This window comes from Varroa destructor, unplaced genomic scaffold, assembly GCF_002443255.2.
Source record: "Varroa destructor unplaced genomic scaffold, Vdes_3.0 BEIS01000001.1, whole genome shotgun sequence".
NCBI classification, from domain to species: domain Eukaryota; kingdom Metazoa; phylum Arthropoda; class Arachnida; order Mesostigmata; family Varroidae; genus Varroa; species Varroa destructor.
In genome coordinates this window covers 76,589,517-76,615,613 of record NW_019211454.1, presented here as the reverse complement: position 1 = coordinate 76,615,613, position 26,097 = coordinate 76,589,517, and the positions used below count along the sequence as shown (strand labels likewise).

The window sequence follows — 26,097 nt, the reverse complement described above, 5'->3', positions numbered from 1 at the left end:
GCCGACCTTGAGAATGCATGTTTTTTTTACCTCACACACTTGACACGATTGCAGGTTTGCCGGCTTAGTACAAAGTTTAGTTTAGAGTCCCAACTTAAAATTAAATGCGGGTACTAGGATAAAACGGCTAAAAGCTTTATAAATCTATTTTACAGAAATTTTTAAATGGTTTTGAATGTTTTGCGTACACCTAACATAGTAAATAATCGAAGTGTGGTTTGTCTATCCTATATACATGCCAACATATCCTATCCAAAAGGAGATGCCGACTGCACAAGAAAAGATTATTTTTTGGATTAACTGTAAGTTCATTAAACATTATGAGACGTCGTCAAGGTACCGAACGAAGTAGATGTTGTCTTCTGATTAACTTTCAAGTTCTTATTTTAGTAGAAATATTGAGAATATCCAGATGAGGAACGAAGAAAACAGTTCTTTGCTCTTGCTTGAAAGCTTGTTCAAAATCATCCAACTTTTTTCCTATTGGAAGTCTTCTATCTTGGTTTTTGGTAGCCTTACTCGGATTCACTGGAAGCCTCGTAGTAACTGACCGCTGCAAAGATTGTCAATCCCGTTCCCAATTTTGAGACCTTATTCGACAATATTATAATATTTTTTTGAGTGGAAGCACAATCTCCATGGGTCAGCTATAACGATGTTTCGTCTTTTGGTGAACGCACAAGTCCTTTCCTTGCGTTTTCTAATTGCTGGCTGATTCTCTATTTTATAATCCAAAGATCGCACAAATTTGATAGCCATATCCTGTATGGTAAAATCGATAAAAACTAAGTGGAGTAAACAAAGTGTAAGACGAGCTAGCTGCAACGAGAAGTCTAGTTAAGTTCGCACACGTTATTCTGTGGCAGCAAATATAAATTTTATGAGGTACAAAAGTTTTGCCTGTAAATTGTGTGAGCCAGGGACTAGCAGAGCTTAAAGTACTATTAGGATACTTATGCAATGATTTATTCTTGGCCATGCAATTTCTAGCTTATATCTTTTAGTGTAGGAAGCGAGCTAGTACAACCGACCTTTAGCAATTCTCTAGTAGTCGATGCACTGGCCAGCCATAACCCATAGCCAAACTGTTGCAGCCTGCGCTCTTTTTAGGGTTCGGCTGTTGTCGACCCCAGCATGGTTCAGTTGCTTGTGCCGTTTAATAGCATCTCTCCCACAGGAACGTACTTAGTTGGCCGTCGAGTGAACAAAGCGTTTGCGCTAATGCTTGCTTACTTGGCCTTTTCGAAAAAGTCGAGCAGCATTCTATGTACGCGTTGTATTTAGATCGCCAGAACTCAGACGAGAGTTAAGAAGCTTCATATAGCGGCGAAGCGAGTGTTCAGCAAGGTCGAGAGGTTGGCAACGCTGTCTGCTAAGTCGCACATGCTCAGGGACTGTATAAGCAACCGTTAGCTCGCGATGTTTTAACATCTGAGATCGTTCAGTTCAAATCACATCACTTCCTCACTGCCTTTCGCTCTCTGTATGTGGCCTGAAGTAGGTACGTTAAACAAAGAAATAGTGGCATTAAGATATACGTCTTACGTGTTTTCGTCTGTGTAGGTGAGCAACGCCTTCTCATTATACGTGAAACCATAAATATGCGATAAAGTGTTGTCCGGCGATAGTGCAATTTTCGCTGATTAGAAAATCTATAACACTAGCAACGAAAATTATAGAACGCATTTGAGTTGCGCAATTCGTTGCTTTGTTTTAGTGTACGAAAAGGTATCAGCTGATTATAAACGATAAGTGTGATTCAAAGTACTCTTCCATGGAACTTCGTCAGATAAACAGTTCTTTGGAACTCTATTGATATATTACTATCCACACAACCAAAACAGGAGCCGATTTGAAAAGGATGTAAATACATATTTTTTTACGTTTTGGAACTCATTTGGAGAACAGTTTTGTATGACGACGCTTCAAAAAATGTGCTATAGTGAATTTTAACTATCGCTAGGGACGGTTTGGTTTATAAGAAAATAAATTATACACAAGGAGCGTTTTTGCAAGTTTACAAGTGCAGTTAAGTGTTGACCTAGAGCGTCTCCGTACCAAATAATGTGTAAAATTATTTTTTGGGCTTTATACCATTTTCGAAACTTAATATAAGCTGTTTTTTTGTAGCTTCTCTGAAAGAGGCGCGAAGCCCACCTTTTTAAAGCTCTTAATTTTTAGCAAAAACTGCCTCACATTTCTTTCTAGAATTAATAATTTTCTAGTTATTAGGAATTTTGAAATTTAGCATGCTTAGCTTAGGTTTGGCTGCAAATGTACCAAGGTGTGTTCATCGTGGTACGCTTACTACGGCTATGTTTGGCAGCTTTTGTAATTACGTACCACAGTAATCAAAATATCGGCTAAAGCTCTTCGTTTCAAATTCCGGTGCCGGCACATTTGTTCTTTTATTTTACATTGTACACATAAAGTTCATAAATATATTTCAACAAAATGCTTTAGCTGTAACCTCCTTTCAAATTTTCCTTTCGCAGTTCTTGATAGCACAAATGTTATGTTAGACTTTAGTTCGATCGCGTCCCATAAATGGTCTGCCAACAGGCTGAATTCTGGACTATTCGGCAGCCACGTATGTTTTTTAGAGCACGCCAATATTCGTAAATGCATTCGCTTGCTAATATGAACCAGTGCACAATTTTCCTAGACGTCACATGATCGTGCTTGAGATACTTTAGCTATCCACGATCGTGCAACAGTTTATAGAATATGAAAATTAATATTTTGGTGCCTTTGTGGTGTCACGATGTTTTCGTCACTGGACCCACCTTCAGAACAGGGCTGAATAGTTGATTTGAACACACAAACACACCCTCTAAATTATGAGCTAGTCGTCAGATCGTTTCTGAGGTAATTTAATCTAGAAAGAAAAGAACTGAGCACCAAACGACACTGATCAAATGTTTTGGCCGTATTATCTCTGGAGAACATCAGTCCGACGTCTATCACATATGACACGTACTTCGTGAGCAATCTGTGACATCTTGTCTGTACCCATATGACACTTCTGCGCTGATCGAAGCAGAACAACTTTGTCCATCACCTTTGGATAGCGTCAATAAACTCTGGTGCGCACATTGTTATTTGTACGCCGTAGTGTTCCGTCGAGCTGTATTGAAACCTTTTGTCGGACGGCACGTTTTCAATAATGTACACTAATGATTTTACGTAAGCTTATTATATGGACGGAGATTCACAGCTTATACTCGGATGCCTATAGTAAGACGTAACTATAACAAAATATTATAAAGTTTACATTCATTTGACGGTTAAAAGGTTTTTTGACGGACTAAAGAAATTATATTTTGAAAATGACTCGTTTAAGCTCCGAAACTAAAGTGCAGTCACGGTGGATGATAGCTATATTGAATAAACTGGATTGCCAGGAATGACGCTTAGTATATGCAAAATAGTTCGTTAAGATTTTTGTACTTTTCTAGATATAGTCTTATAAACAACTATAAAAATATATTCCAAACTTAGATAAAACACGCGGTAAATACTGGGTCATCAAACAAGTATTTATTGTTTTTTGGGTAGATTGCAGGCACTAGCGTTGGTAATGTTTGAAAGCTATAATCTGACAGTAGTTTGAATGCGCTGATTTAGATTCATGGTAAAGTGCCTTGAAGATAGGTGAAATTTACGCGAAGATTTGTCACATTTATTTTTGTATTTCATTATGATAAAGGCTAGGCAGGCCAGTAAATAAATTTGTACTGCTCATGGTCAAGATGCGTCATCGAAAGAATTTTGTTCTGGAAATTTGAAGGGTGCTTATCATAACGGTCGATTAGTTACAAAAAAAATTGATGAAATTATCGTGACAGACCGGCATAGGGGTGACCATGACATTGCCAAGAAACTAAGCATTTGATATCAAATAGTTTTAGCCTATTCCACTTAAAAAAAGCTGGCTATAAAAAGATGCTTGATATCAGACGAATGGACGCAGAAAATGTTCGATGATATTTCCATTGGCAAAATGCTACGGAAGCGTCACGAAATCAAGACATTTACAGTTGACCACGGATGATCAAAAGTGAATCATATGCAGCAGTAGGTACCTCTCTACAGTAGGTAAACAAAATTAGACTAACGCCAAAGAACGTGATGCACTTAGTCTGGCTGGAAAGGAATCGAGCGTTATGAGCTATTTTTACCTGGCAAAACGATTGATTCCGACCTCTAATATCAGCAACTACCACCGATTGAAAAAAGAATCGACCTAAGCTAGTGAATAGAAGCGACGTCATCTTTCACCAAGGACAATGTCATGTTACGTACATCTTTTGAAAACCGGCAAAAATTGAAAAAGCGTGGATGGAAAACTTGAATGCATCTGTCCTGTAGTTCAGGTCCTCACCACCAAACTATGATCTATTTAGATCTCCGTAGAGTTTAATGGTATTTCTTTTCAACTGAGGGATGCAACCATTTTTCTGCCACAGTTTCGCTCAAAAACTTCTGAAGTCTTACAATGATAAGATTATGGCCTGGCCAAAAAAGTGGCAGAAGATCATCGGTGAAAACTGTGCATATTTAGTTTAGTAATACTGTTTTAGAGTATGAAAAAGTATTTGCTTCAATTTTGGCTTAAAAGTCGTCAATAATCTCGATCACCTAATTAACACAGTGAAATGGGGAAGGCAAACCAGCTATAATTCGACCAACTAGGGCTCTATGGCCCTAGACTCTACGGAAATTCTTCTGTAGCATGGACATAAAAGATAAGTTACTTAGAACAAGCAATGGCAAATATTAACCACACTGGTTCGGCTGAATAATATATTAGTGCTTAATATATATGCTATATTAATGGTTTTAATGCGTTAGGAGAGAAACTCTCAGATAGGCAAAATAGATAAATAAATTAAGCAAAATTCAAATTGATTGACCACCTTACCTTACGATTACATTCCAGTTATCTATAACTGTATTCAGATCTCGCAGAAAAAATATTCCTAGAACAATGTAAAATACGAATTATTATTATTAACGTATTATGTATGCCCTGGAATGGCTATTTTATTGATATATCGGCTCTCAGAAGGCAAATAATAGTTTTGAGGTGTACCTGGGAATGGTGTAGAAAGAACTGAATACTATATTGGAACGCAGTATATATCAGCTTTAGAAAAGTTGAAAAGGCTAGCAGCTCATCAGAAACGACATTTTTTAGTAGACGTGCAGCCTGATCTTAATAATAATAATTTACTTGTAGTTGCTTAGGCGTAATTACAAAGATTATACAACATTCGAGTGCAATTGTTTTTATATTCACTTCATAGATTTAATTCCCATAGAAGGAATAAAATGAGAACGCTCTTGAATCATAATAGTGTGTTGTCGTTTTGGAAAAATTTTGTCTGTTCTTGATCACATCGAAAGCCAATGGAGAAATAGGCAGTCGCGGCCCTAAGCTACATCATAGAGGGTACAGCAGAATGATGATCTTACGGTACACTAGGGTGTCCAGAGCACAAGCAGTATGGCATATTGAATGCGACGGAAGCAGTGGCAAAGCGCTAAAAATAAATTGCCAAGCAGCAAATATTTCATAAATAATACTAATAGTCTTTGAGTAAAGACATATTACTTAATGTATATGATATTGAGCTGTGTGTGTATATATATTTAAACGTACGCTATCTTGAGGTGAAAATGTCAACCGTCAAAATCCCGTTGACGGTACACCTAAAAATATAAGCCATATTTTCATACTTACAGGTAATTAACAAGGTACTAGATAGTATAAGTATAAAAAAGCAATACAATATAAAAAAGGTTTAGGTTGTAACGTAAAGTTGCGTCATAACTGTATTATTGAGAAGACGTGTTGATAATTTATAAAATGACTGTGAGCCTGCAGAGAATTTGTTTTTTGAGTGCAGCTCCTTTAAATAGTAGTACACGATCCGATAAGGGTCATAGCTAAGGAGCGGTCAGCGATAGAAACTTCGATGACTTACGTTCGTTATCAGACGCAACAGTCGTCATATGAATATATTTTTATACGTGACGCTGTGGTATCATGGTATGCCATTGTGGTGTTCTCACAATAATGGTGAATGACCCGTAGAACAGACGATACAAATTTTCTTAAGCCTATGTAAAATGTAAGCACAATTCGGTGAAGCAAGAAAAAGGGACGAGCAGACGAGTATGATGAATTAGAACTTCATGAAGGAGAGAGTCATCAAAGACAACGCGAGGCGTGGTGATGCAAACAGTTTTGAAAGTATACAACGTCGAAGTATCGTTTTTTGAACACTCTTCTTTCTTTTTAAACTCTTGAACGCTTTTGAACCCTTTTCTTGGAAAATAGAATAATCAAAAGATTAACTTGATATAAAATATTATCCAAATTTTCGACTGCTGTTGGTCACGGTGAGCACTGATGTTAGGATCATTCGCCGTTAAAGATTATACACATACAGACAGCGAAAACTATTGAGCCATCATAATGTAATGAAAAAACGTTGTTGAAGCTCTGATCTCTTAGAATAGGTACCCAGACCTTTTTTTTTTTACCTAAAAGTCATTGGTAATGAATAACCTAAAGGTACTCCAAGGCTCTGTGACAGGGTGCTACATCGTGCGTGAAGATCTAGTCAACGTCGGGAAACCATTCCCACACCTAAAGCAGCATCTTGCCTTCGATAACTCTAGCATTTTTCTACTGCTTTAATGTTCCCTGCGTGGAATACATCGTCCCAATGCCCTTGCCAGAAATCATAGTCCATATCATAACTTTTTATGGATATTCTATTTTCGGCATGACGTGGTTTTCGATAAATGACTCGCCAACATATTTGAAAGCATGGTGGATGCTCTTTCCAAGAGATTCGCCTGAACACTGGACTTCTTCCCAGTCTTCAACGGTCTAATCTTGAGCGTTGTCTCATGATTTGGTTCGCTCAACGGAGACAAGCTCGTTCTATTCAAGCATTCAACTGAAGATTCTTGGCAGGTCTACTGCTTTTTAACCCAGCCTCTTTGAATCAGTGACAAAGCGTAATTTTCGATACCCATGCTTCTTTTATCTTTTTTGGAAGACGTCATACAAGACGAATCTAAGTTTTTATAAATTCATTTATAAATAATTACACGGTCCTCCTGCTTCGTAGTATATCTTTTTCAAATTACGCAATTGTGGCGACTGCATTATAAAAAAAAACAACACGTTTCAGCAGCGTTTTAACGTTTGATTTAATGAAATAATCTGCTAATCAGCACTTTGTGCTCCTCAATATTATTTGTACTTCCTCCTATTTCGGCACTTTACCCTCGAAAACACGCAAAATCGCTAGAAAACCCACAATTTAGTGATTCAGTGCTGACAACAACCAGGTTAAATGGTGTGATAGAACGTGTCGGCTATACATAGCACGAGATATTGGCACGAAATATTAGTACTAGACTAGTTGAAACTCACTATCACGGCTGTGACTACCAACTACGATACGTTAGTTTTATACAGCATACCGCCTGTCAGCATTCTAAAAACAACGCTTGACTAATTCTGCAACAACATGCAGGGTACCGATGTAAAGTAGAATGATGCTGCTGTCATAAGCCAAACATCATTTGAATATATCTCGTTTAGTGCTTCGCAAGCCTGCGGCCCATTTAACTTTCTTTCTAAAGCTCTTATTAGTTTCTCTGTTTGTCTAGGTCGACCCCGTGATATCGTCGGGTTATGCCGGCATGAGCTGACTTTTTCCCTGAGAAAGTTGTTTTTCTTGTAAAGCATATTGTTAATTTGCGAGTTGATCTTTTTTTCAAAATTGCTATATAACCGTTAAAAATTTTCCAAAAATGCATATTGTAAAACTAGTTTTTTATTGAGCTTGACAGAATGAGCACGACATGCAATTTGGAACTAATTTTTCGCGTTTTCGTATTTTTACTATCGAGTGGTAAAGGGTAGTTTTTGCCGAGATGCTTCGTCATCACGATCCACTTTGTGTGGGAAAATTTTTTAAGTCAGCTTTTTTCTCTTCTAGAAAAGCATAATGGTAGTTTCGTTGATTTTCGAGACGGTTTATAAAATGTGGACTATCTCGGCATGTACGGTTTGTATTTCTTGACACTCCTTTCCAGAAGGGCTCCTTTAGACTATAATGTTGCTTTACTTTACTAAAAGCTATATTAAAAGAATGTTTGTTTTTCAACCTTCAAAACGGACTTAACATTTAGTCAGGGAGCAACTTTTGATTTTACACTTTCTCGCGATTTAGTGGTAAAATCATAATTTTTGTTGAAATGGTTAGTAATACATAAATACGACCCGTATTCTGGTCATTTTTTTTAAATTGGATAAGTATTTCTGTGACTGAACTTTTTCTCCCGTAAAAAGATGCTATGCTAATTTGATAATCTCCAAAATGATTTATGAGATATAAGCCGTTTGAATATATGGCTTAAATTCGTCAATTAAATCCACAGTTTTCCCAGAGGCCATTATTAATAGAAAAAGGGGAAAGGTTTAGGTATAACAGAGTATCGATGATACAACAATGTTCCAGTAGGAAAGCGGGAACAAACGTAAAAGAGTAGTGGCTCTGGGTTACGTAAGGTGTCAAATAGGCGCAACGTACACGGCCGAAAATTAACTTTACAAGTGCAAATGAAATGAAATTCATTTGGGTTAATTGAACTAGAGTTTAGTAATTCTATCGAACAGGAGGAATGAGACAGTACATGAATTGATTATTTGCAAAATAATAGCGAAGCTATTGAGACGTATATTTCAGGGTAGCCAATCATTAGCATAGGATAACTGCACTATAGCGACAGGGCCACTGACAAAAAATAAAATCAAGATATATGATTACTATAACTGGATAGTTAGAATAGGACAAGAGGTTTAATACTACAGGACCTTAGAAGCTGCAATCGGACGCTAATAAAGATGTCGGTCTGTAATCTGATAGTAATTTATTTGTAATAAATGTTACGTCTAAATAGGGGAAGAGGGTGAGGGGATGACTGTGTTGCATAAGGTTCATCAAAGAGAACTGGATTTAACGAGAGAATTGAATATATGGAAAGGAAGGTGGATCAAATTTGTTCATATCAGAATGGGCTGATGTATTACTGCAAAAAAAGTAAAGGGTTAGATGGGGCAAAATAATTGGTAATATTTTTGGAAACTAGGTTGGTGTAACATTGACTAATCTAATTAAATTAAAGTACGCATAAGGCGAACTCTACGTGCCCGTCTAATACGTTGTAGAAAGTCGTGGCCTGTATCACCGCTTGAAGAAATATATCAAATACTATTGGTTTGCCCTATGAGAATAGATGTTTGAATTATCTCGAACAATCCCTAGCTTTAGTCTACAACACTGTGATTTAGGTGCATCACAAAATCTAGTTCTTGTAAATTTCGCTTATAAAATAGAATACTTGCTGAAAGCTTATGATCGCCGAAGCACTGCCTGATTGCGTTCTTTTAGTGAACAATCCTAACAGACCATTCCCTTCACAAATAGTGCGACCCCCCTAGATACTACTGCTGCTGTTATTCGATTGGTTTCTTTTTGAAGGGCTACAACCTTCTGACACATCGGAAAAAATCGCAGGTTGCAAACGGCTGCGGGCTAGTAAACAATATAGTTTAGCGGACTGAAGGGCAAGATCAGCTTTAATAATTGTCTGCTGAAATAAAAGCATTCATTCAGGTGAACCACCCCCTTACCCATGTCGTTTTCTGATGGAGTTAACTATTTCCTTTAACGTATATAGTAGTGCCCTTAGTACTGTTGACTTCCGTAGTTTGGTATATCAACATGATTCATATTAATTACTATTCGACTGATAACCTTATCACATTACTACTTGTTTGTTTCGTAACGTAAGAAAAAAGTAACCATATTACTTTGTTCCAAATGCTTGCTGAAATGGAAAAGCGGTGACTCGTTTTGGAATTAATTTGGCTTTCCCACAAAATTTATCGTAGTCTTAATTGCCTCAGTCGGTATTTACGGCTTTGCTACACGCAACTAACTCTTTGCAATTAATACTAAATCATTGTTCGACCATCGTTTGTTGGATAACTAGCAGTTGTTTATCGATCCACAAAATTACATAGGCCTGTTACCAACCAATGCCCTCAATCGGGATCGTTGTTTAGACCAGATTCTCATCTTCAGTAGCAAAAGATGATCTGCAACATCGCGATTAAAAAAAACTAGATTACTGTGTTGGAATAATAACAAACTACAACCACTTTCTTTGAATATGTCAGGATTCAGCTTATGCCGCAGGAAATAACTCCAAGCCAAAGCCGCTAGGCAATGGATTCGTATTTTTATCGTTTATTTATAATAAAAGGATGGACAATTTTCTCACATTAATAACGGTGCTGTTATTACACGGTACGCATTGTCGCCTTGCGATGACGAGGCTCTGCTAATGTTTCTGTTACAATACTGTTATAAAACGTTGCACTATTAGTCCTATAAATTTTGTTTCTGTCGGGATAGTCGTCTAGTACATTTGGCTGCGTAATAGGTTGTAAACACAACAAGTATAGCCTTTACTGCATGGAAGGTATGTAAATGGCTGTTAGCAGACATATTGTTAACTAAAGTAAGTCTTTACACATAATATATTTGCGAACTTCCAGGTTTTTTAAGCGCTCGTGCTAACGTCTTTGCGGAAATAAATTCCAAGTTGTCTTCGATCACCAGTGTCTACCTCAGTTGATTTGAAACGCAACCAGTATGCCACATCGACCCGGACCTAATCAGGTAAATTGGTTCTAATTCCCACTACATCTAATACAAAAATATGTACTAACGAAGCCGTTATCATTTGCCGTTGTTATTACGCCTAAACATTAATATGACATGTTAATATAGCTATGAAAATAATTAATACGCCTTTCACTTTTATTGAAATCTAGGTACTCCTAGCTAGTAAAAATTCATACTATAAAATGCAACAGTTAAATCTATGGAAGACTTTTTCCCAAATTTAAAATATTGTCAACAATTTATTGCGGCTTTTTTTTGTATAAAAGAAAGTTCGTCTCGAGCTTTTAGAAAACAGCGTTGTGTATGTTGGTTGCTCCTATTATGTGATAGAAATTTCGCGTTTTTAAAAGGCAACTCATTTGCTTTAGGTTCAAAGAACAAAATATTATCCTAACATTAACTTTTGCAAACCCCGCTGCAAAAAAGTCTTAGCTTCGTTCTTACGTTTTTTGCATTTTTAAAAACATTTGGAGTCATTGAAATATATTGAAATAATAAATATTGAAAGAATACTCGATCGATGATTCGGGATTTTGAGTTCACCGGCGAATCAGAGTTAGGTTAGCATTGATGAGTCCCTTCAAACGAAGTATTCGATCAAAAATTGAAAATCTACAAGTCTGTTATTTATGCCGCACCTTTGAAAGAATGAGTTCCATAGAATATAGTGAAACTGCATCATAATTTCCTTTTTAAGAACTACGACCCGTTACATCATCACGTGATGCTTCTGGATCATACTAATGAAATAGTGAAACAGTCGGGTAGCCTACAAAGTACAAAATTTCGATTGCTACAGAAAAATCAGGGGGCTAAGATGAATAAAATGACTCGTATTACACAACACATGTGAATAAAAGAACTTCCCTGTTACAGTTTAGATAGCAAAATAAGACAGCAGTTTTAAGCGCTAAAGGGATTTCATGCATCAAATAATCTATCATAATATCTTAAAGTTTAACATGAGTGAGAGTAATTATATATATATATATATATATATATATCATACATAATCATACCAAAATATATGAAAGTCGTACTTCTTTTACTCATCTTGTGGCTCCTATTTTCTATTTGGTAAGTCAGATTTCATGTGGTCTATAAAGTAATTTTTTGTAATAATAAAATCGGTGTACAGGTCACATTTTAGGTACACTATGTACCGCTTTTTGACATATGACTCAGCGATTCTCGAAAACGACATGAGTTTTTGTTTAGCTTACGGGCCTTGCTTTTTGGTCACGTTTACGTTAAATCAAGTATTCCGAAGTTACCGTATTGCATAAAACGTAACACTTAGTACTCGTTGGCCACGTTCTCATTCCTACACACCTTATGGTAAAATCCATCTTTACTATATCGCTTTAACCGATACTATAATATGAAGTAGATACATGAACCAATTGCGCGTTGATAACTTAAGCACATTTTTGGTTTACTTTTTCAATCGCGCACAAACAGTAATTTCTCCTTAGAAGCTGTATTCTATATCATCTAGCCGGGGCTACCTTCACAGAGCTCCGTAGAGCACAAACCGTTACAGATTGGATGGAGAGCGTCCGGCTTTTTAAGAGGTTAGAGCAAACGCATTTATATACGGAAACAATTCCCCCAAATGGTCTATGTATAGCTTAAGCATGGTACTCGCTTTTTGTATTAGAAAAAAACACTAGGTAGTTTTTTAAAAACAACTTCTGCTTTCCAGGGCTGGTTGCTATGAAAGTTCTTAAATTTGTTTATATTGCATGAAAACTTTTGGTACCGTACTCTCGCTCTCCCAAACCCACGGAAGCTGCCAAATTTTGCGCTAATCACTGTTTTCGCCCTGTTCCTTTATGGAACGCTTTCGAAAACGGTTATTTTGTGACTATTCATAAAATAAGCATATTGTTGTTTCTGCCTTATCTTAACCATGTAGGTCCGGTACCGGACATGCCCGGACGTTACTTGAGTTGCCATGTAACTAGTGCTATGTAGCTACATGGTAATACATGTCATCCAACATTATTTTATAATAATACGACATGTCGCGGTACTTGTTAATTATTGAGATACACTTGTTGCCTTTAAAATCTGAGGTCGTTTACCCAGATATCGTCCTTTAGTGTGCCATAGGAAAATAGAAAATTTGAGTAGTTTGAATAAGCCCTAGTTTATAGAAATAAGTTCAGTGTAGAATTGTTAGGGGTGACGGGGTGTCATCTTTACATCAACATAAACTGGGAATCGGAAAGGATGGCTCTATGAGGGAAGATGGGATCAGCGCCTAATCGAACCTTCATGCAAAAACTGAATCCTTTGCGTTTGGTGAAAATGCAAAAGCCTGATTCTTACGTATGTCGCGTAAGGGCAGCATGGACCGAGTATTATCGTAAAGAATATAAACAATAAACATGTGATAGTTCAGATATGGTTTGGATATAAAAGTCTCCGACGGCCTTATACTATAAAATAATTTCGTATAGAAGAAAGACCAACTTTGCTTTAGTGATGCACTAAACCTCAAATAGCAACCATTCTTAGAGATCGTATGGATCTTACCGATACCTACAGATATTTTGCTGGCAGTTTCTTGCCATTTATGCCGCAGACGATTCTCGTCGAACTCATGTATATTGTCTTATTGCGTTCTCCAATTGTGTTTTTCATTTCTTCAGGAATGTTGACCTTAGATACCATCTATCCGGCAAATCATCAAGCTGTCACCGATTATTATATCACCGCCTTCGCTTTTAGACTTATACTCGACCTTTCGCCTTATCACGTTCTAAATGAAAAAATTGTGGTATATACCGTACACTTCTCCGGAGCCACGAAGCATACATGTCTTAATCATTGCCACTTCGATCTTTAACATTTTTCATCGTCCGCTGACGTCAACTTTGCTACGTTCTGCCTGAATCTTCCAAGGCTCTGTTACACCATGTCGAGATGCTCGGTGTCAAAAAACGTTTATCCGACAAGCCGTCGGTTTTCCAAGTCTATACTGATTTATGTCTTTGTTTTGAAACATCTATGCCCCCTTTTCTGCCTTGTTGTTTTTAGGGCTTAAAAATAGATTACTGTGTTATCAACCTGGTCTGCTTCTGTAGAGTCACATAGGGCACGTCAATCATCGCTTTTCCGAACTCTACCATAAACGTTTGGAATTGACTATTCCCAGTTGGTATATACAGGCGCCATGTAGCCGTTTTGTGGCGTTATTGAAAATCGGGCCTATTTCTGCGTTCATGCGTATCATAACGTTTTTGAAACATTTAAGAGATATACGTTTTCGCTTTCAATAGTGTCAGAATTCTATACATATAGAGTTGTGCTTATTTACAGCTAGTGTGCCCCATGGTAGCATTCTAGGGCAGTGGTATCTGTATTATTCTATTCTGTATGCCCGGATTACTAATTGTTGCTGTCCTTTGGCCAAAACAGACCAGAACCCAGGACCATATCCGCTTATATCGAAGTGCATACATCGTTACCGGTTTCGTTAGTGAGTTAAGCAACCGTTTTATACCTTCCAGTCTCTTCATTCTTAGTATAATGAACCCTAGTTTGGAGCTTTCGTCGCTTTGCTAGCCACTCTCAAATGTAATGCCCGTAAATATAGTGTTTAGTACTACTATAGAATAAGATTTTCTTCTCCTGTATAGCAGTAAGCTTTCCAATGCCTTGGTTTACGCTTTTGCACCGTTTTTTATTATCAAGCTGTTAGGAAAATGATGACTGTATTTATTTTTTGATAGCGAAGTTTGACATATTGTTAGAAAGTCCTTTACTCTTCAAATTTGTTGTCAACGTCTTGTCCACAATCACTTCCTCGCTAAAGGATTGCTAAAGGAAAAAGAAATGCATCAGGGCGAACACATCAACTGGTGAGGTTGTCTTGCTATCCTTGACATTGCTTGACGCAAGAAGGAAACTGGTCTTATGGTGTCTCAGTCCAAAAACTTCTCTTCCCACCCGATGATGAAGCCCAATTGGTCCACCTCAGGACCGCTTTTCGGAGAATCTGCCCTTTGTAAGAACACAGCTATCTGGAGCTGTGGAAAACTTTTATTTTGGAGAAGGCAAAACGCCATGCCATTAAACACTCTCTCACCAAAAACTGCCGCCTTGTATTGTTATATCGGTCATATTAGAGCACTTTGGGTAGGTTCGGGCCGAGCGATTCTAATCCAAAAGAAGCGCCGATCATGCCAATGTGGGTCAAGACCATACCTTACGGATAAAGAAATATGGAGAACACACACTGCCTTCAGGAGAGTACTTTCTACAAGCAAAAAGAAGCTTGATCAATTTCTGGAGGCTATGGCGGTAATTTAGAGAAGACATCACGGTTTTAGACGGAGCCGCTCCATCCTGACAATGTGCTCAACTGCGCTAGGGATCCTGGCAGAGACAGACGTGTCACAATATATCTTAAGTACTTAAATAAACAATTTTAAAGCAAAAATCAATTACGGCGTGGCAAAGGTGTCTTAGTTCTAACAAACCGGTGTAGTTAGAGGGAGAAACCCTCAGCCCATTGTTGCCCGTTTTATCTCGCTAAAAAACATGTATGCCACGATTCGGGGGTAGATCATGGTCAAGGTCATCTTATGCGACGGTCTAGTCATCCATGGTTGTAGCCGATTCTTGGTACAGCGTACTTTGATCGTCACGCATAAGGCTTCTGGCGAACTTATGGCGAATATTGATGAAAGTAAAATTAAACGAAGAAGGAATATACGTATATATGTATGTATATACATATATAGTGGTCTGCTCCTAAATGCCAAAGGCATTTGCTTCAAGGCTTGCGTCGCCGAAAAGTGTCGAAAGGCGTTCGTCCCACTGGCTGCGACCAGAGACCTTCCCCTTCTATTAATCTTACCTGTATTACGCCTTTTCGATTCGAAAGTAAAATTAATGGCATTCTAAGGAGTGAAGATTATCAAGAAAAAACTAGATCAGTCAAGTTTCGAGCTCTTAAATAATTTAAAAACATCCAGTCTGAAATGCATTCAGCCTTCTATTGTTTAAATCGAAGCAGCATTGTAATGACCCTGTGTACCGGCACAATCAAAGAGGGTACCTATTTCGCAATTAATATTCTGCATCCTTTATTGGGACACTAGAAAAGGCGGTCTATAAAAATAACAGATACGCATATGAAGAAGATATATTTGATTTCGCAAAAAGAGAAGGTGATGAATTGTGCGTTCGTGCAAAAGGCTTTCTATAGTTTCGTGCACTCCCGTAAACGTGGAACTTGAATTTCAACTTGTTTTCACAGTAATACGCATTTATTTGGACACGGTCGTGAAGTTTCTGCCGTCCACGTGCATACCATTGCAGCATATTGTAAGATCTACTCGCGTGGACCAAATGTAGACGCGACTATTAGCCGAGTGGAAGCTAAAACGTTTGTTAAGAAAAAGGTTTGTCATTCATATTCCGGCACGACGATTCCGTAGGTAATATCTTCTTTGGCTTAATCGCCTTGTTGTCGCAACAGAAGTTCTGCTGAAAATTTTCCACACAGGTTTGGTTGCTTGGAAGATTGATTATTTAGTTGGATTTCTCTTCTGTATTCTGTTCGCACACCACAGAATATATATGCGTGGCAGTCGTATATAAATCCCAAGTATGCTGTGGCTATCACGATAGGAAAACAAGGTATCTTGAAAATTGGTCGCCTTTATGCCGGAGCGGTGTGCCATCACTACAATCGTTGAAAATTCGGATGTCTTAAATGAGCTGCGAAGCTGTAAAGTGCGTGGTGGAGCGTTGAGTTAACAATTTCTTAAATTAATTAACAATAATCAGTTAATGTAAAAAATGTTATTAATATATAATATTAATTATAAATTACAAAAAAAAGCTTAGGTAATGGATAAAAATTTGGGAGGCACCGGCGGGTGTCTACGTCTGGGTTCAGATCTAGGTGTTCGGGGTTTCTAGTAGACTTTGGCGAAAACCTATTCGCTTTTTGGATTATTGTGGAACGCACTAAAAAGCGAAAATTGTGTATTTGAGCGTTTCCACAGATAACCTCGTGCATTGACATACTGCGCAATGACGAAAATCTGTATATTCATGGAAAGGAAATAATTTATATTAGGGTGCATCAGGCGGCCGTTTGGATATTAAAGCCATTTCTGGCAGGTATCGAAGTAGTACCATGTAACGGGATCGTATCCTCTGCAGCGCCGTTGCCAGATATCCTGGTCTTTGTAATGTTTGCACGTGACCATCGGTTGCACTGATTTATGGCTAAAGCCATTGGCAGGATCAGCCAGCAATTGTAATCCGTTAGGAGTCTATGTTCGCCGTTATATGACAGCATTTTCTATCGCAACGTTTCGGCAGTAACAGCAGTAAAATCCAATTTATTAGCTTAGCACTGAATAGAGAATCGCATTGATACCTGCAAAGGGTGTCTTTAAATACGTTTAAATTAAGTTATAATCGCCGCTCGCAAGACAAAATAGGCTACACGTTTTTTTACTGTACCATTTAATAATTCAAATACTTAATTGGAAGCGTGTAACACTTATTTACCTCAAAACTTTAGATTCACTCACGAACTAGGGTTTATTCGTGTACGAAGTTTTGCCTGATTTTTGGGAAACATTTCAGACACAAGCGACGATCACGGTACAACGTCTTCCACCGGGTGCTGTCCCTGCCGCTCCTGCCTTCTACGGCGATGGAAATTATGAATACAAGGAAGGTAGGTTTTTCGTATTCGTTACCATTCCTCTCGTTTGAATGTTTGGCGTTGACCTTATCAGTACGCGTTTTCTTCATCTTATAGGATCAATTAATGCGCACTAGCAGCTACGAAAACTCCTGAACTAGTCAACTGGGTTCAATTTGTTTCTCGTTTCCCCAGCCCAGAAACACACAAAGACGTATGCCAAAGGTCGGTTCGGCTACGTGTTAAAACAATGGAAAATTCAAGCTCACCCTGTAAAATAGTTACGGCGGAGAAGGCAATCAGCGTCACCTCTATTCGTTGTGTAACGTTACCGTCAAAACAGATCCTTACGTAATTCGGCTTTTTTAAAGATATTATAAGAAATTTTTTGCTCAATATGCTTTATTTGGTATTCCGCCAGGTGTGTATTGAAAGCTACTGGTTTTCTATCGGAACTGTTCTACCTTCTACTTAGTCGTTCTTATCGTGATCGGCGGTTTTAGAGGATTGTCAGTAGCTATATTGGTCTTCATACATAATCGTGCCTATGCACCTAGTTCAATCAATTGCATGTTTAAGTAAAAGCGCTATTTCAGTTTCACCAGAGCAAACGATTCCTTTACTAAAGAGACAGGAATGTTGAATATCGATGCTTCATCTTTCAACTACTACTGAGCAAAGGGAAGTGCGAATAATCGTTTAGGGATACCCCCAAATCCGAACGTTTTACGTATCTGCATTCTAAATCGCAGATAATCCAATAGGTACTGCGAGGTTAGAAATCTAAAAATGACAATATCGCATCAGCTTTATTTCAGTTCACGTGTAACGTGTGTGGATTGCGTATCTATCTTAGTTGATACAATACTGGCCCTTTCTCATTAAATAGCCTCAACTGAATAGAAAAGCTAAGCTATTTAATAATAAAGAGCTAGAATTGTAAAGATAGGTACGCAATAAATATAATGTGCCCGAAAGCATTGTAATGACACGGGATTGTACTGCACAATGTCGTTTACCCGCCTACATCATCTAGATTTCAGGACTATTCTGCCATATTGGCTACTGTGAATAGAAACGCTGAACATAAGCGATAGTTGCGCTGAACGATTTGCTGGAAATGACACTACACCAAGTCAGAGGATAAACAATGGAAGACATTTTCGTTTCTTTTGAAGAACCCCTATTTGGTGTCATCGCGAAACTTCTAAAAGCTTTATTCTAACGCCAAGACTTGCTTAAACAAAGTAATGAGACAAAAAATATCGTTATTCGTAGCGTTCCAAAATGACATCTTCGCAATAGAACTTTAGTAAGGACTGATTTGATCGTACATCTACAAACCCTATAGGCAGGGCCTGGAATGGAAAACACTGGAATTGAGGGTCTGATGCTTAACAATGTGGACTCTACATCAACACCAAAAGGAATATCTGATCAAATAAGCAAATATCGGGGAACAGAAGGTCTAAAAGGACCTTTCCAGCATTTCCTAAAGATAGAAAATCCAAAGGATTTTAAGCGTAACGAGGAGAAAAGCTCAAAAGGGAAAGAGGGTTAGTTGGCATTACGTTTGCTGCAAATATTCGTTTCGGTAAAGTATAACAAAGGTAAAATAACATACGTTATAGGAAAAAGAGGCGCGGGTAAAGCCCGCATACCCTTTGACCTGCCTTCTATTAAAACTCTCTGCCTGCTTCTTTGCCTATCCGACTAAAATCGACCGACTAAAATTGTTGAATTAGGCTTATTTCTAGTGGGTCGCTAGAATAAAGCTGCGCGCAATATAGAGCCGATTGGATGGGTACTTTTTAACGAAAAGTTTGTTTTTTAATAATAAAGCGGTGGCGGAATGTTTACATAAATGCCTATGTAGACAGGGTTAGTCTTGGCACCGTTCTAGCCGGGCTGAATTAAAATGCAATATATATCTCTATATAAAACTGCGAAAACCCTATTGGTCGTATCGGTTTGTCTATGCATTAATGGGGTGAAAAAATGCGCTTCGAGTGGTTATCTAAGTTAATTTCTAATAGATGCCAATTGGAAAGTTTAAACCGCAAATGTAGATTTGATTTTCGTGGAAAAATTTTTTGCAAACCATTTTCAGAGAAAAAGAACTCAAAATATTAAGAAAAATATACATTTTCATTATTAAAAATATAAATTTTTATAAAAAAAATTAAGTAAATTTTTACTACGAGAAAACTAAAATATGAAAGCTCTTCAAATTTTGGTGATGCCTTTGAAACATAATCCTATGAAGGTCGTCCTTTCATCTATGTGCCACTGAAACTCTTGTCTATCTGTTTGTCTATCCGACCTAGATCGACTTTAATTGCTGGGGTTGGACTGATTTTGCACGAACGTGGAATTGGGTGAATGCTTTTTCACTGGTGAGTCTTTGTTTTATCGACTCATATAACATGTTAATTTGGCCAAACAGACTATTTCTTTAGCCTTTTCATATTTGCCCCTTTTAAGGACTTTTCCAAACATTTCTCGTGCCTATGAGGAAACTGGAGGAGTGAGGATTTCAACTGAGTAACTTTTTCTACTAAAGAAACTATAGCCGAATATTTACATGGATATCTCTATGCGAAGGGTCGTTCTTAACCAATTGAAGGCTCTTGAAAATACTATCTAGTATTAGCTAATTCCAAATTTGCGTTTCTACACGAAGTAATGACATCCCAATTTAAAATCGCTGAACGCCAGGCGAAGCTTGTAAGTAGACCTGATTATTATAGACTTTCCCGGTCGCGCCTCGTATGAAACGACCATGTGGCATCTAAGAACCTGCCCCAACAATAGCCTTTTTCCTTCTATATTCCTGGAACTCGATCTATACTGAATATAAGTACGCCTATTTATCACAGCAGGCCGTATCTGTTGCTTCGACCTCTAGTACTGTGGTTCTAAATTACCGACATGTCCATTCTTACAGTGTTTTCTGCTTTTTTATCCACACTTGTTCTTTGTAGGTAGACGAGAAGCGAACGCACCACTTCAACAAACTAAACTATTCTATACGAATCCAATATTATATTCATTACTAAAGTTTTATAAATATCCAGGTGCTCCAATATACTAAGTAGATACGAGTTCTTTGCGATTTATCCCGAAAATTTTGTTATTTCAACCACTTATATTACGTAAGACCCACGGGCTACAGACATTTAACATACATGCCATTTTCTTAAAATTTTTTAATAGAAAACAAGTGCTGTTTTTCGGTAAAGAAAACTGTGGGAAAGGCTGCTTACGGCACTAAACAGACATTAAGACTAGGCCCAAAGCAACGCCCAAACTGTGGGTATTTAGAAATTTGATTAAGACTGGTATCGATTTGAATTATTCTAGTATACGCCAAAGATTAAATGTAATATTTTTAAGACGTGCAAATATTAAAGAGCAATGATATGTGTGTCGATCCGTGTTTTCTTTTAAACTTTGTGTTTGTAAATGCAAAAAGTCGTCGCCAATCCTTCTTTCTTATGTAAGTTCGGAAAGCTTACTTCTGAATCCTAGACAAGAGCTGATATATTGTGCGATGCGAACATCTCTTTTATCCGCAGCATATCATCAGATGGGCATACCTTATGCAGCTGTCTAAGTAGAAACATTTATTTGTTACTTCGGTTGCTCTGCAATTACATAGTTTATATTGTTACGATGCCTCATATGCAAGTGTAAAGATATAGTGTGAAAAAACAAAGAGGAAATTCACTCTTCGGGGCGCTTCGAGCTGCGAGGCCTATTTTAGAAACAGCCGCTAAGGAAAACGTACAACATTATAAATAATGTTTTTCTTCTTATAAATAAACATATGAGCTGGTTTCATTTTCTAGTATATGCGCCCACTGAAATCTCAAACTAAAATTCTATATGACACAAGAAAACTCTGCTAGCGGCCGAGCATCCGAATTCGAAATTGTTCAACCAAAGAATATACAAATAGGCTTTCTTCGGTCATTTGGGGTGCGCAATTTTTGTAGCATTTAGTTCAAGATTCACTTGTTTAGTTATATGTAGGTACTCAAACTATTCAAACCATAAAACTATGGTCTATTTTAAACTTAAAATCTCTATAGATAGACTTTTTGATACAGGCGCACTCAATATCGGCATCACTACCTGTTTTGACTGCTGCTCGGAAATTGCTTGAATATAAAAATGAAATTTCTCTGAATGGTCCATTTTGACTAAAGATATTACTAAGTTTTCGGTAAATGGCTTCGAAGGCCTTTCGTCCAATCATGGACCATTCATCCCAGAAAAGAAGTGCCGTCGTGCAAGATAAATTTATTGTTGGACTTTTCTGTGCATTGCGGGCTGCGTTTTGTGAAATGTGAATGAGAATGTTGAATCGTGAGTGATTAGTTCGGCCATTGGGCATCAGAGTTGCCATGATTCCTGATGATGTTAGTCTGATAGCCATATTTTCATCCCTGGCTACGGTTAGTTAGTCGTAAAGGATTTGCCTATTCTTCCTGAGCCGTCGACAAAAGTAACTGAGCTGCAGCTTCATTCTAGACAATTGCAAACATCGCTCTAGGGTTAGTTATCTTTGTTGCTTATTTAAAAATGGCGCGCAGGTATTTATGCTTTTGTCATATTTAGTAATGTCATATTGCAGTTTCTGGTGACGTCAATCTTTCAATTTCCCTGGTGCTGACCTTTGGGGGGCAAGCAGATTAAAATCTTTTTATTTTTTGTTTGGGCCCTTCAATTTGACCTGAAGATATGTAAGAGCTTCATCACAACGGATGTAAGCGATGAGAAGAGTTATGTCGTTTTCGAAGATCATTAGAGCGATTGTTTTAAATAAGTTTCGCAGGTTTAATGAGTTGGCGACTTCTCCTATCATTCACATAATCTCAAAGGGACCATGAATCGGCAAACGTATTTAGGCTTGTTCGGAGTCCATGATCTTCTGCAAACGGTTGTTGTCAAAAAGTAGCTTTTTAAGTAAGCAAACTTGTTTGAATATTGCAAAAGGGATACTCTCACGTAGTAGAACGATAAGCATTATGCAGTAATCATTTTGAATACTATTTTTTTTTAGAGTAATCAATTTGAATACTACATTTAACGTGGACTCGCTGTGTGCATGTTGAAAGATATCTCCGTCGGAAGTACTATCGAGACACTGATGGACCATGCGACGCGATACGATACCGGAGGCCAGTCTGGCTTGGAATATGAGACTGATCTCGCTAGCTGGTTAGGCGTTATAAATCCTTGCATAAAACCCTATTGGCCTTCTTGCCCAAATCAATGGTTTGCGGGTGTCTCGAAAACGTGCAATGAAAGCATTAGCTATCACAAGGCAGCGAATGTATAGACTGACCCATCGGAAAGTACCTTCAGTAGGGTTTTAACGAATAGTGTATAATTTAGAGCCGATGCTCGACCCTATTCTAGGTTTCCGGGAAATAGATTTGTAATAATTGGTACGGCGCGTCGAAAAAATGCTAGGAGGCCTAGCTTAAGATAGACTGCGCTCATTATAATTAGTGGCAGGTTTTTTGAGAGTATTCGTAATGGCGGTTGTCTTTTCGGAATACCCGAGCGACAGGTTTTTCCATAGCTCTGCGAGAAGCCGCGTGTTGGCCAACTTCATTTGCTCGTGCACGCAGCAATTAGGTCTTTCGCCCGTCAAGTTCGCGTTAGAATGACGATAAATTTTGCATATGGTACCCAAATTAGCATGTTTGTACCACAGAATGAATCAACGAATTCGTGCCATTGTTTCACCGTCTGCAAGGTGTGCATCACCACTGTCGGCTTGTACCGGCTCCTAAGTGCAATCGAGTAAAAGTCGCTTGAGGCTAGAAGTTATGCTTAGCTGTCTGACAAAGATAATGGGAGCCTCCTGTTAGTAGTTATCCACGGTGCCGGGAACCGAGTCTTCAGTTTTGCCATGTAAGACGAATAAGTTATCACTGTCATTACCAGGAGCGCGGCTGCACCTGGATAGTTCTTCTGAGCAGAGGCGACCGTAATACACGAGCAAGATTATAAGTTAGGACAGAATAGTAGACGTCCCATACCACCCGCAGTGCCATTATCAGTGTCATGGATGCGAGTTCAATAACACGGTCTAGAGGCTTTAGAAGGTTAAATGATTTTTGACCAGGTTAGTCAGGGTATGATCGAACAGACTGAATGGCGCGGTATACTGCGTGCGTAACGTGCTTTGATATACCACAAGCCGCAATAATGATCACCATACTTACCTCAAATTATGTGTTGGCTATGCACTATTAAAATCTAGTTTTTCATGCAAGACACATTGGGCACGCTTACCCATGCAGCATAAGTTGAGTACACTTATCAACACAAGACAGCTTTCATACTGATGAGGTATCAACTCGGGCGATACACCTTGACTCCTGGAAACTTTGATGCGTCTTTGTTTTCAAACATGAAAAGTGAGAAAGGCGTGGCTGTCTTTGATTTAGGTCAAAAATATTTTACCAATTGACTCATCTTCGCGAAGACCTTGTGAATGAAACAGTAGCGACCTAAGTAAAACTCCAGATAAACGTTTTCAGGACGTATATATTATATGACATGATTACTGTTAAATAATTCGTAGATTCGTCTCATGCTGGTCCTTCTAGTACTCGCCGACTTTGAAGAACGTCGTTTGCGTGTTGAATGCGGATTTTCGGTGTACAACGGGCTGTTTGTGCACGTTAAAGAACTTTCTCACGCAGAGTGATGCAATTTTGTAAAACAATACGGTCCGTATGATGATACAGCCCATGTATCATATGCGGAATTTGCTGCCAAGCCTGGGATTGCGATCTGAATCAATATATCGCATGTGCGCGAGCACCGTCTTTTTGTCAAGCTGAAAGAGAACGCGCGCACGCGGGAGACATCTTTTCTGATATTCCTCAGTAACCAGGTACGCGGTAACGGACCCCAAGGAATGCATGTTGTGTCGTAGCAATCATTTCCTAGTTAATTCAAACTTTTTTTACTTAGGCCCGGCTGATCCTAAGGCAAGTAACCGTCAATGGAACCGTAATCTTTTTGGTCTACTACTCGTTGCAAGTCATTTAAAAAAGAAAAAAGACGTGTTGCCGTGAATGCGAGTATATATTATAGTCGTAGTTTTTGCAGCCATGTCGACAAAGTACGGTTAAAGTAAAGGCGTGTTGAATATGATTAAGAGAACCGGTCCGATGATACGACACGCACAGTGCCAAAGGGCAGTCAGTCCTTTATTTCGCCTCGAAGGTCTTTAATATATGTTTTCGCTATCGGCAGTTATATGTAGGCAGGTATGCCTTTCTTTAAAGAGTACTTTCAGTATTGGTAGTATCATAAAACTCGGGGAGACTCATAGGTGTTCGACGCTGTTCGAAGAATTTAGATCTGTAAGATTTGTAAAAATTGGCACAACTCATCATGATTCGACGTTAGAGATTTACTTCTAGCAGTTCCATTTTCCTCTGCATGTAGAAGAAGTTGGTTGTTTTCTTTTTGAAGGGACGGGCATTAAGTCGATGAGAAATATTGTGCATTACATTGATTGTGTCTTGGTGATGATTTTCCTTAAGTGTGTCAGTTTCACGGAATCATTCCATCGGAATCCTTTTCCTGGGCCGCCAAGCACCATGTGCATCTTCATTATCGATGTTTCCTGGTCCCTAGGTGCAAATGGCCATCCGGTTGAATTGCAGTTGAGAGTAACCTCCCTTACAGATGTACAGGGGTGCTACTCCGGGTTGCTGTCCAGGAGTTGAGCCAGTAGTCCACCTGTTTGGCGCTGTCTTGTAATGGAAATAGATTATCGCTGTAAACGTCTTAAAGGTGTGCTTGCAAATGAGTGGTTCCTCAAAGCGGGATTGACGGTGATAACCGATTACATTTAGGTAGTGGCGTCCGGCAAACCTACCGCCTACAAAGCCGACGTCCGCTATGGCGGGGCATGTGGAAGTTGCATAACATGGTCTGTCCATATATACCAACTAACGCTTAGAAACGTGACTAGAAACAAAGTATGCCCTTTAGGGGCAAAATATTTCGCCCACTCGGCTCCACCTTGAGGACAGGTCTTTTCATAAGACATTTCGACCAGATACTCATGTACGCGATAATTTGTCAGCGTAAACGAAGCTGGTAGCCGTTTTGGTATTTCTAAACGGTCGTGCGGTATTATTTTCGAATGTGTAAAATGGAAAAGGAGTTGCTATCGTTGGTTTACGGCAATATATGGGCAGAAACAAATTTTCGTTTCGGAAGGAAGAGCATTTGACTAACCAACTCTATTTTACACGCAGAATCTTGTAGAGCCTGTCGGGCTGGACAGAAAAAAGTCAGAGTTATATGTCTATTCTAAAGGATTGATTGGGGTCAGACGAACTGTTCTTTTAAGACTTCTGGTTGTATAGATAAATTACTTACCTAGATGGAGCCGTGAGTTTTGGATCGCTTGGCCATTCATTTCAAGAATGTAATCCCTTGATGTCATGTCCAGCTTAGCCTAATCTATAGTTTACACCCACTGCAACTATCCTACCTTACCTAGTCCATTATTTAATTCGTTTACACCTATGTAATAGAACCGTAGATTATTAAGTCAGCCGCTTAAAAAATAACTTTAACCAGATTCAT

General features: G+C 38.4%; 1 protein-coding gene across 4 annotated transcripts in view; it reads left to right on the top strand.

The window, feature by feature from the left end:
* The first annotated feature begins 1,361 nt into the window (after positions 1-1,361).
* Zasp66 (PDZ_signaling and DUF4749 domain-containing protein Zasp66) overlaps positions 1,362-26,097 on the top strand; it is a 57,068-nt gene continuing 32,332 nt past the window's right edge. The window contains exons 1-3 of one of the 4 annotated variants that reach the window (XM_086977836.1): positions 1,362-1,501; positions 10,655-10,778; positions 17,403-17,496. In XM_086977836.1, coding sequence (XP_086833962.1) covers positions 10,752-10,778; positions 17,403-17,496 — 121 coding nt within the window. In that variant the 5' untranslated portion in view covers positions 1,362-1,501; positions 10,655-10,751. Of the gene's footprint in view, positions 1,564-9,572; positions 9,708-10,654; positions 10,779-12,245; positions 12,359-17,402; positions 17,497-26,097 lie in introns of those variants that run through there. The other 3 variants (XM_086977837.1, XM_086977838.1, XM_086977839.1) reach the window with 3 other exon arrangements.